Source organism: Nasonia vitripennis, chromosome 1, assembly GCF_009193385.2.
Source record: "Nasonia vitripennis strain AsymCx chromosome 1, Nvit_psr_1.1, whole genome shotgun sequence".
NCBI lineage: Eukaryota > Metazoa > Arthropoda > Insecta > Hymenoptera > Pteromalidae > Nasonia > Nasonia vitripennis.
This window is the reverse complement of record NC_045757.1, coordinates 1436069-1448274: the sequence shown is the minus strand read 5'-3', so window position 1 is coordinate 1448274 and position 12206 is coordinate 1436069. Positions and strand designations below refer to the sequence as shown.

The 12206-nt window shown below is 45.7% G+C and overlaps 2 protein-coding genes across 4 annotated transcripts in view; one reads left to right on the top strand and one right to left on the bottom strand.

Annotated features, from left to right (window-relative positions):
- LOC100122037 (CCR4-NOT transcription complex subunit 6-like) overlaps window positions 1-12206 on the top strand; it is a 287898-nt gene that overhangs the window by 135030 nt on the left and 140662 nt on the right. The gene's annotated exons all lie outside the window — the stretch shown is intronic.
- On the bottom strand, window positions 10344-12182 carry LOC107982125. The gene is made up of 9 exons (XM_016989607.3): window positions 11951-12182; window positions 11744-11869; window positions 11581-11664; window positions 11374-11499; window positions 11205-11291; window positions 11001-11126; window positions 10813-10920; window positions 10599-10724; window positions 10344-10525 (listed from the first exon to the last, which is right to left on the bottom strand). The coding sequence occupies exons 1-9, from the start codon at window positions 12113-12115 to the stop codon at window positions 10475-10477; spliced, it is 999 nt and encodes a 332-aa protein (XP_016845096.1). The 5' UTR covers window positions 12116-12182; the 3' UTR covers window positions 10344-10474.

Here is a 12206-nt window from a genome sequence, read left to right as displayed (position 1 = left end):
GCTGATGAATCGCCCGGCGGATTAATGAAAATTGGATAAAGACGAGCCGAGCGATGAGTTACGACGTGTGCGCGACTCGTATAATTAATGTTTATTTTTCTAACTGCAGCCTCGCGAGCTCTTGTGGATTCGAGGCGATCGATGCGTCGTTTCTTCGTTGTTTGCTCGGCGTGCGGCGATGGTATACAGTGGGAGTCCGCGAGAGCCGATTGAAATCTTCTTTTATTGCAGCAGGCCTGGCTCTCGGAGATAAAACTTGCGAGAGGTGTGGGTATTTATTGCGGCGGCGGCGGCCGTAACTATTGTTTGGCGCGCAGTTTGTTTATGAATCAATAAGGCTTTATTGATCATTCAATGACTGGCTGTGGGAGCTTTTCTCCCGAATAATCTTCCGCGCGCAACGGAAGTTTTGATTTTACCGCTACAGGCGAAGGAAAAATCTCGCAAAACTCAACCGCGGAAGCATCATCGAGCGGCGATTTAACGACCCATCCGAAATCTCTCCCACAGCGAAGCGCCTCTCGCGGAAAAGGCCCAATCGAAGCTCTCCTCCTCCTTCTCCGCCAGTATAATATGCAAAAGCGCACATTAACGACGTCGACGGGAAGATTGAATTTCAGCTGGAAAAGACCGTAAAGCTGTGTGTACGCAACAACGGAACAGCGAGGCTCGCTGAAAAAATGTACACTTTGCTCGCTCGCGCAGGGGAGGAGGGCGGGTATATGCCGTCCCGTTAGCGCGAGGTGCATAACGGCTGCGCGCTCGTGACTTATTCTCGCCCACGTTTCGACTCGACGCTGCGGGCGGTGTACACGCGGCGGCGGCGGCTGCGGTGCATCAATCCTGGTTAGGGGATAGTAGAGAGAAAGAGACAAGGCGAGCGATATTAAAATCACTCGTCGATTAGGCCGAGGCTTTTTCAGCGCCGTGAAAATCGATCGGTTACGCCGATTACGCGCTTTTAGCCGCGTGAGTCACGTGGTCTCCTCTGTTGCGCGAGGAGCTGCGGGTTAATGATCGAAGGTGCTTTATTGTCTGCTCTTATCGGAATTTCCAATATTTAAGTGTTAAAAATCACTCGACACTGAACAAGAGCTCCTGTACGCATCGGAAAAACGAAGCCGTAAATCGCGTGATCGAATTTCAGGTCAGCCGGATACTAGGACGGCCGTACGTACGCTCCGAAAAAAGTCGTCAATCAAAGCACGCTGCAGCGTAGAGACAACGGTTAACGCTGCAGCCGAGCGTTAATCACCTCAGCGGCAGTAGCTGTAGCGCGATCGTCAAGCCCGGAACCGATCCCCCGTCTGCATATAAAACGCACACGTATGCGCGCTGCTCCAGTCCGCCCTTTCAAGTGCAGCTCTCTCTCTCTCTCTCTCTCTCTCTCTCTCTCTCTCTTTGCCGGCCCCTGATTAACGAGCGTCTAAACGGCGATTCGTAATCGAAGCTGCCCGATAGAGGAGGCCGGGCCGAACAAAGCCGCGCAAGGACACGAGTATGTAGCCGGCGGCCGGAGAGAAAAACTCCAGAGCCGGACAATGCGCGTGCGGACCGTTAAATTCAAATCAGCCGAGATGTATACGTACGTCGGCGGCGGCGGCCGCCGCGGGGTTGCGTCTCGCGAACTGGAGCAGCGCGGAGACGAGTCGTCGGCTTTTTGTCTACCGGCCTGTCGTCGTCGAGTTGGTTTCTTTGCCGCTGCTGCTGCTACAGTAGCCTGACTGACTCGGAATGGACAAAAGGAATGGCTGTAACGGTCGCTGTTAATTAGGGCTTTTTTGTTCCCGTGCGCCCAACTCCCGAGCGACGACTGTATTTTGAGCAGCGCTTTTCGGGATCACGAGTCTTCTTGCGCGCGCTGCTCTAACGGTGCCGTGCTACTGCTGTATGAATGATTTTTCGGCTCTACGCTTCATTCGCTATAGCGTGAATCGGGCCGAAGTTTGGACTTGTTTGCGTATATCCTTTTGTTAGAAACAATTCTATGAAAAAATGCAATCCCTGCCGCGTGCGAAAAGTCGGGAGCTTCTTTCGGGGCGAAAAGCGCATTCCGCACGTAAGCCGCCACGACGTCAGCATAACGATTATTTTAAACAACTAGACGTCTCCCGGGCATACGAAGTGCCCGCTTAGGTAAATGCGCCCGGCATTTCTGGATGAGTCTCCTGATGGCTTCTCTCTGTCTCCTTCGTCCCAGCTCCTATTCTCGTTTCATTCCAACACCGCAGCGCTGATATTGCGCGATTTTCTTTTTCCCCGCCGACTGTTTATGAAAAACTGCGAAACCTAATTAAGCCCGGCCCCGATGAAACTTTCAACAAAGGCTCGATACTCCCCCGATCTTCAATATCTCTCGCGTGCAGCCTGTGTGCCGAGCTCTCGACCCTTTCTTATATTTCTCCCGCCCAAAGCCCCCTGCGGTAAGTATAACCCTCTTTCCTCCTTCTTCTGGCCTGATTTTAATATTCGTAAGAGCAGCGAGCCGAACCGCACCGGAAAACTGCGTTTTATTTCGGTCAAGGGAATCGGGCAAACATTTCCTCTTGACTCGGAGCGAAGCTTGAGATTAGCATTCGAGCCGCTGTGGCAGTAGCAGCGCGGAATATAATCCCTCGCCGACGAATAATGCGAGTGCTTCAAGAGAACTAGAGACCACCTACGTCAGACGACGACGATTCAGCCCTAATGCCTGAGATCGCTCGTCGCGAATTGCCCGGAATTACGCAGCGCGCGCCGATTGAATATCATCTCCATACTTGTATACCAGTCAGCGGAGCAGCCGCGCAGATTAACGCGAGCGCGCGCATACGCAGGAGAGAATCAATATTAGCGCAAAACTATAAATTTCGCGAACCGGTTGCCGTCATTTTTAACTGCCCGCCGAGTGCTATCTCCGCCGACTTGTAAAAAAGCAGTAAAAGAACTCGCTGCGGTTATGAGGGGATTATCATGTCTGCGCGAACGAGTGGAAAACAATTTTCAGCTGCAGGCGCTTAAGCGATCGTCTCTCGGGACTCTCGGGGCTCGTATACGTGTATACACTTCAGAGACTGAGCGAGAGGCGCAGAGCAACGTTTGATGCGGAATTTGCCTTATCGGCCGTGCTTGCCGAGCAGAGAGGAGTGAGAGGCGTCTCGGCGAAGCGGACGGCTGGGCTCCGATTAAACGGCCGAGATTGAAAAATGAATCTCGTCCGCGCCACTGTACCCGGGTGATTAATTAGCGAAATCGCTTTGAGAGAAACGCCCGATTGGGCAATCGGCCGATTGTTTAATAACGAACTTTTCGTGCGTGCGTATCAGCCCGCCGCGTTCCACTCGGATAACGGTTGAAATTCGAGGACAGCTTGAAAGAGCAGCACCGTCATTATTCGAAATCAGAAGAGACTCGATTACCCGCAATTCAGATAAACGCCAATTTTCCCATCATCAATTCCCTTCGTCTTTGGCAATATCCTTTCCTTCTCTAACTCTCCCCCCCCCCCCCCCCCCAACGCGAAATCTCCATCCCGCAGTCTCGATTCTCTCATTGTCGAGAGAGCGCGCGATTATTGCCTCTCTCAGACGTCTGAAAGAGAAAAAGGGGAAACGCGCGCCAGCTTCGACGCGCGTACGCAAGAAAGGCCCTCGAACGTTTCATATAATGGCTTTCGAGCTTTCGCGCGATAATTGAATCGCGACGTTATAGGCTTTCCTGGATGCGCACGAATGGGATAAAGAAAGACCGACTCCCACACTATCGGCGAATAAAAACTGCAGGCGTCAATCGAGTTCGTCCCGTTGCGAGCGGCAAAAAGTCAACGACGCTGCTAATGATCGTATTATATACAGAAATACATTGAATCCAAAATGAATCGCTGAATTGGACGCATGTGCAAGTCGCTACACGTGGCAACGGCTCATCTCTGCGGCGCGTCCGCTACAACGGCAAAATCATAAAATAATCGACGGACACGCTAATCGAGCCCCCGCACGAAGCGTTCTCGCATAATGCTCGCGCCTATTCACAACCGTTATAAGCCAGGCGCTGCATGCGCGACTGCGTATACGTACGCGAGCGGGTCGGGGATGATTTTTGCGGATGGAATATTTACGACCGCGACGCGAGAGTAGCTTTTCATTGCAGCCGATTCGGTTCCGCGTCATTCGCCGGCTCTGCGTTAATTGGAAATTTATTGCGTACCTGTCTGCGCTTTTTCCTACGGTTCTTTTGATTTAATTCGGTCGTGCGGCTAATGAAAATCTCCTTTGTTTGTTACAGGTACGTTATAGAGTAATCCAAGGGTCAAAGGACGCATCTCCGAGGGCGTATACTGTACCGTAAGTCGAAGCATGTATTCCCCGCTGCAAAAACGGCAAATGCCGCTCACACACTCGATATCCCTCTAATCGTCCACTAAAAGCGGCGCAACAACGTCATCTCTCGCGCAATGCGAAATTTTACGCCCCCGCGTCCAATTCAGAGCGTAACAGCGACAGCTTTACGGATAAACGTCGAGGGCCCCGCTGCAATGAATCGCGTAATGCATACGCGTGGCCGCGGCTATCGCAGATTTCCGACGAAAAGCTCGCGGCGCAACGGCATCGCAGTAGCGACGTAAATTCCGCGCACAGTCAGATCGTTATTGACAATGGCTTCCGTCGCGCGTTACCTTATCTGCAAGTGCCTCGTGCCGCGTTATTCTTTCCAGAGGCCGGGCTAAGCCTCGCTTTAGTGCCGCGATACCGCGCGCGGCTTCCTCTCTACTTTTATTTTAGAGCGACGTCTGCTCTGTGCTTGGACGTTTCTTCGAGATGGACTATTTCGAGCGGTTATGGCCGAGAGGCTCCAAACCGACTTTTTTTAATGCATTTCCGTCGTAAATGTTAATGCATCCTTTTTTTCATAATTGCGAGGAGATTTTTGTACGGTCAGTGCGACGCGAGTTGAAGGGGATGATCCATCATTTTCGATGAAATTTCCTCGGCCGCGCGGAGAGCTTCGTGTGTGAAAACACGCGGCGAAAAAGAAGTGGAAATTACCCGGTGATCACCGCGGCCGCTTCCTTGTTCGCAACAGAGAAATTCAATTAACGCCTCGATCAAACAGCCAGACATATGTTTTATTCAGGATATATTGTCCGTACGGTACGCCGCAACTAAATAAATCAAACCCCTGCGTGCGTGTGCCGGCGAGTATGCGGGCAAAAAGTGTTCGGTGTCCCAAATATGAGCTGATTAAAGAGCTGCATGGGGAGTCCGTCGTTGGCGACGGATTTTCGAATAGTCATCAGAAATATTGCCCTACGAAATTCTCGCTCGCGTTTATTCACGCGCATAAGTGTGCAGACCTTTTAAATTCAGATTCTCCAAAGAAGTAATACTCGCGAGAGCTTGTCTTTTCGATCAGCTTTCGGCGCCTATGTATAGATCTTCCTCTCGCTCTTCTCTCTGCCGCGAAAAAGTTCGCCGGGGCTGCGAAGTTGCAATGGTTTTCCCAACTTCTCGCTACGGGAACGCGACGAAGGAGGATCGCGGGGGGAAAAAAGCCCGGAAAAATACAAACAGAGTCGGGGCGGAAAACTTTGATCTGCGAAAAAAAGGAAGCTGTTCCGACCTCCCCTTTTTTGCAGCCTCGCTCTCGGAGCAGACGTTGTAGAAAAGAACCGGAATTTTTTACGCGGTGATCCCGCCAGTCGGATAAGCAGGGGATGGCTTTGCTGCTTTTTTTTTAATTAAGTGTAACGGACTGCTGGCTGCTCGGTTCTATCAAGTCCGAGAGTTTGGGAGTTTGGGATAAACAGAGCGAAGCGCGTTGACGTCGACTTCGGGGGGAGCTGTTTTTTCGAATTTCAGATTTTCCTGGAATGAATTACTTGGCGAATTTCGCTCTGCGATAAAATACACCTACCTTTACGAATTCCCAGCTCGAGAGCTCGAGAGCAATGAAATTTTTGAAAACCGAGGAACGCGTTCGCTATTTTCGCAAATGTAAACGAAAACTTTTCTGCAACCTCGCGCCCTTTCGCCTTCCTGGAATTTCTTTTCCGTTGAATATTATTTTATACGAACTAGGAAAAACGTAGTTGGCGAAGGGTACTCGCTTTTTTAAAAATATCAAGTTTCGGGCGAACTCTTTGATTTTTTGCGATAGTATTCTCACGAGTAACAAACGGCGGAGAAGTAAACCATTTTTCCAAGTCGCTGAATCATTAAGTTTCCGTGTTAGCTATAACGAGCGAATCTCAGCAAGCTCTGTTATGGGAAAAATTCATTTCTCAATACATAAATTTCTCTAATTAATCACGAGCGCGCGCGTTTAATTCTCTTATGTGTGGTGTCTGCACGAGTGTGCAGCACTAAATGAAAAATTGCGCACATCCCGCGCTAATTCATTTCCTTCTCTTCTGTGCACACATTGCAGTCTCGGGTAAGGGAAAAATGAAATTGGATACACAGGAAAACGCTGCCGAGGAATAAAGGGGGTGAGAGCGTTTCTCGTCGTATAGAACAGGTACCAGCCCAGCACGGGCATGACGATTTAAATTCTCGATTTTAGATTTTTCCGCCCATACAAGGAAAATAGCGGATTTTTCGCGAACACGACTCATGCTTGTAAACAACTCCGCATATAGTGCGTAGAGTTGTTGTGCCTTCGAAACGTCTCTCAATCAACTTGTTAAATCGTGAGCTACAGAGACACGTGTAGGCGGAGAGCGCTGCACTCGGAGAAAAATTCCAAAATCATTCATTCAAACAGTTGTTGAACACGTCGTCAACGGCGTCGTCCGGATGATCGTACGGTAAATTCCCGTCCGTTATATCGGCGCATAGAGGGGCTTCAGCTGGAAATGCATTTTTGACGACTCAATAAACCAATTGGAGACTATTCCTCGCCCTACCGGCCCGAATCTACGCGCGCGCTCGGATACGTAGTAGTCATCGCCTGGCGCATCAAACCGCAAAATCATTCAATCGTTTTCTCCCCCACCTCGCGAGCCCACGATTCCCTTAGTAAAGGAGATTGGAATCGAGGGATCGATGTATCTCGCGGCTCGATCTTCGGCAGGACTCCTGACCCAGAAAGAGAAGATGGATGCGGAACGGCATCACAATGTGATTCCGGAGAGTTTGTTTATAATGTGGGTCGTGAGCTGATCGATGAACTCCGAACCCTGTCCCTCTCTTGTGAATTCGTTCGTAATCGATCCCCATTATTCGAGTTCCGACGAGGAAAAAATCATTCGTGTGTAGGTACAAGATTGCAAGATTCTTAATCTCATCCAAACTCGGAAATGAAAAAAAGTACTGTATACACGGTCTCGCTCGAGTTTATGTATGAGCTGTGTAATAAGGTCCCGCGGTGTGCGACACGAGTCTGATGAAAGCCAGCGCAACGTAGGGAGAAGAGACGACGCTCGCGTAATTACTTTGCGCGACACACGTCTACGCTCGGCGGTGGCAGCGGTTTCCGGTACTTTCGTCACGACCTTTGTTCCGGTAACGTGCGACAAACTGAATATTTGATGCTCGTTGTCTCTCTTTCTTTCGCGCGCAGATGCTGGCCGATGAAACTTTTATGAACATCAGTGTTGATAAACCCTAAACCGTAGATTAGACGAAAATCATACCATACCAACGAACGCGAGTTTCGAGCGAAGGCAAACTACCGCGTTCGTACCGAAAACAGCGCAAAAACTTCTCCGCCGTCGCGAAAAGATAGCAAACCGAGCGTCTCCCGCACAATCGCCCCATTAATTACTCCAAGCTCTCGCGCACTGCACATACGCGTAGCCCACATTCTTCTCGTCCGCACGCGAGCTTCCTTTTTCCCAACGCAGTAGCAGCAGCGCGGCAGTACAATTAATTAAAAGCCGCGGAGAACAATTGTCGCGGCGACGTACACGCGCGCGCCCAGTCTCTTTCTCTCTATCGTGTCATCGAATAATTGGAGCGATCGGAGATTCGTTCCGTATTAGGGCTCGACTAGTCGCGAGCGGAAAAGCTTCGGAACGGTCTCGTTAGGCCAGAGCATCGCCGCCGTCGCGGAGTCGATGATCGATAGGAATATTTTCGGACTCCTCGGTCTATTAATCACTCCGATGATGCTTTCTCGATGTGTACGCATAGGCAAGGGCTAATCGGATTAGTGGCCGGGCCGACTATCAATCTGGAGTTTTGTAAAAATAAACGTCATGGCATATGATGTATGACTATCTGATTCTGTAGGTGCATTCGGGCCGGAGAGAGGCGACACTTTTTTTCCTGTTTACCGCTGTCCCCCGGAGTAACTTGAAACGTGAGATTAGACGATCTAATTGTAATCGAGACGTTGGCCCACGTCAGTTTACGTGACGAGAAGAACGTGTAAACTCGGGAGGAATTAAAAGACCGCTAGAAAAAAAGCATCAGTCTCTCACCTCGGATTAAAGAAGAAAAAAAAAGCCAAAGGAAATCGCTGTACAACACCTCGAGTACTTTCCTTAAGACGTCGAGTCCGAAGGAGGCGGGACGAAAAATTAAGGAGGCAAAAAAAGAAGCAGCGAGTACGAGTGCTGCCACACTCCATCTCGAGGGCCTCCTTTTTAATTCTATTAATTTGGAAAGCTTTTAAGCGTCTACTTGATATACCGCTAAAGGAGTCGGAGAGAAGGGGAGGGGAGAGAGAGCGAGCGAACTTCGGGCTTCAAAAAGTTTCTCGAGTACGTCGAGTTTATGTCAGTCTTATGACGAGCCAAAGTTTATTTAATAAGCTTAGTTCTTATCTGTTCGGTAGATTTTACGTCGCCCCGATCCCAAACTCGCGGCCCTTCGTCTTCTATTTCCCTTTTTGCTCTTAACTCCCCTACTCCCTCTATCTCTTACTCGATTAAGACGAACATGACGCGCGGTTATCTAGATGTAAGAGGATCTGATTTGCATGTACTTTATATTCATTATTTTTCGAGAGAATCCTTGTACTGGATACTTTGACTGAATTAATCATCGCGTTTTTTTTTCTAAAGCGAGATATGTTAGCTTACGAATAATAAAGTGCCGTATAATTGTTTACGGTACAGAAACGATGACGCGATCGTAAAAAAATTTGTCACGGCCGCGCTAACGAGACGCTTTTCGTTATGCACACATGCGTGGAGATGAAGGAAGCTGCTCGAGTCCTGATTTTTCTTCTATAGTTAGCCCGCGCACGTGTTCAAGTTCTTCATCCGGACGCGCAACGGTAAAGTGACTTGCTAGACCCCCATCAACGCCTCTTCCTCGCGCGACTCTACTCACTTCTTCGTCTCCGTTTTCTAGTCTTTTCTATTTATTTTATTTGTTGGTTCGTTTTTTTTTGTTTGTTCACGCGTGGTACTTTCATTCTACTTTTAACATTGGGATATTATGACATATTTTTCGCTTTATTGGAAATTTGAGTGTCGGACAAGAACGGAATGGTATTGTGAGAAATGTTCTATACCTGTTTGCAAAAGTCATAAAGTAGGACACGGCAATGAACAATAATTCAATCCCACCGAACATATTTACAATAATTCATGTGAATATTGATGGATAAATACAATAATTAGCTTCATTCTATACGATTTTTTGAAACACTCTCAGGAGGCCGAATGTTTCTTCCTACATTACAATAACTAATTGGCCTCTGACAGAAAAGTGTTATATGGGTTTTCGACTTAATTTTACCCCCAGAATCGATTTCCGCATTCAGATTTTGAAAATTATGAATTCTTTTGTAATTTGTTTAAATAATTTGTTATAAACAATTGCAAATGACATAAGAAAAAATACGTATATTTTATTTTTCAGCTATGCAAAGGATGGCACAGTTTGTTTTTTGCTATTCCAGATAGATTTTGCTTGGGACTTGACATAGTCACTTTTTCTCCCCAACATGCAATTGTTTATTCCTACATTACACTAACAAATTGAACTCTGACAAAAAAGTGTTATATAGGTTTTCGTCTCGATTTTACCTCCAGAATCGATTCCCGCATTCAGATTTTGAAAATTATAAATTTGTTTGTAATTTGTTTAAATAATTTGTTATAAACAATTGCAAATGACATAAGAAAAAATACGAATATTTTATTTTTCACTTATGCAAAGGATAGCACTGTTTGTTTGTCGCTATCTCAACCAGTCTTAGCATGGGCTTTAATGGGTTAATATCATATATCAATAACTAACTTTGCAAAACTAGACAACAGAATCGTTAGCGATAATTTACTATAACTGAGAATCTCTCTGTATTTGATTTACTGATTTGATAATGAAAATAAACGTCATGTAGTCATTAGTGAACGCATATTGATTAAAAGCAAACATAGAGGTGTACAGAATGATACAATTAAACGGGAATTATAATTATTGTTGTAATTTATTGAATAAATGAATTAGGTACAAATGATCATTGCAAGGCAACTTAATAATGTTCTATGAGGTATTTACATGTATGTATTTGCGTACGAGTTCTTCCCAATATATTCATATCAATATTCTGGAATTGCGCAGTCTCCTTCATTTTCTTTGAAGTACTCCTTCTGCAAAAGAGATAAAATATTATACCATCTAATTCCACTTATATTAAATTTCAAATGAATAAAGTGTACATACAGCGCATTTTACGAGCTTCTTGGGATTATACCAGTATTTCTTGCATTCATTAGCTGCTTCTTTGAGGCAATTTTCGGCAGCATTTACGAAGAATTTCTTGAGGGCTTCCAAGATAGCGTCAATAATCTGTTTCAGTGCAAAAGAATTATTATTAACTCAAAGCCAGTATAAACTTAGCTGTTTGTTAATGGAATTGATTCAAAAGTTTTCTTACCGCGTTATCTTCTTCAATGGCCAAATCGAAGGAATTCATCTGAATTTCTTTTTGGGCATCAAAGTCTGCGGCACCGCACTCTTCGATGTTTTCCTTGAAGTAGTCTTTCTGCAATTTAGAAAACATCATAGATATAAAACGTCATTCTAGCATACGCGGACGTTATTAATTCTTGAAAATATACGTACAGCGCAGTTTACGAGTTTCTTGGGATTGTACCAATGTTTTTTGCACTTGTTGGCAGCTTGTTTCAGGCAGTTTTCAGCAGCTTCCACAAAGAACTCCTTCAGGATTTCAAGGATCCCGTCGATGATCTATTTTATTTAAATTGTCGTTAATTCTTTAATGTAAAACTTCAAGAAGATTTTAATGAAATTTCAAAAATAACATACAGCGTTGTCGTTTTCAATCAATAAGTCTGACTCGGCTCTTACTTCTGGGATGGCACAGTCGCCCTCATTCTCTTTGAAATAGTCCTTCTATAAATGTCATTTAATCCTTGAGTAATTCATACCTTCAAATGTTAATTTATGTAACAACCTTTCATGCACATATACTTACAGCACAGTTTACAAGTTTCTTGGGATTGTACCAGTATTTCTTGCATTTGTTTGCAGCTTCCTTAAGGCAGTTCTCAGCCGCATTTAAGAAAAACTTCTTCAAGACCTCTAAGATTGCGTCAATGATCTACGTAATTTATTTAGAACAATTAGTATTAATCAGAATTAATATTACTTTCATTAAGCTATTGAATAAAATTGCTCATACTGCATTGTCATTTTCAATTGAAACATCCAGTGATTCGACTCGAGAAACGGCGCATTCTTCCGAATGATCATGGAAATAATCCCTCTGTCGTGAAAGAAAAGAATCGATATTGTTATTTCTTTACCTAGTGTTTTTTATGTTAAAATTCCCAAAATATACGTACAGCGCATTTCACAAGCTTCTTAGGGTTGTACCAGTGTTTCTTGCATTCCTTGGCAGCCGCCTTCAAACAATTTTCAGCAGGCTCTCCAAAGAATTCTTGAAGAATTTTCAGGATCTCGTCAATGATCTGAACATTAGTACAAAATAATTATTACTTATGATAAAAAATAAAAGCAAAGTTTCATTAAGTTTTTGATAATTTTCTTACCGCATTGTCGTTCTCTATCGATACATCTACCAATTCGTCAACGTTAATGTCTGATTTTGAAGGCAGAGGCTTCAACTGGGTATCTTTTACGACAGCTGCATTGATATCCGTAACACCAACGAAGAGCACGAGAGCGCAAAGCGCAAATAAGGAACGTCCAAACATTTTTTCTGATGAATCTCGTCAGTCGCTTATGTCAACTAACGCGAGTACTGATGCTTTTCTCAAACCAAACACTTATTTTATAGTCTCTTAT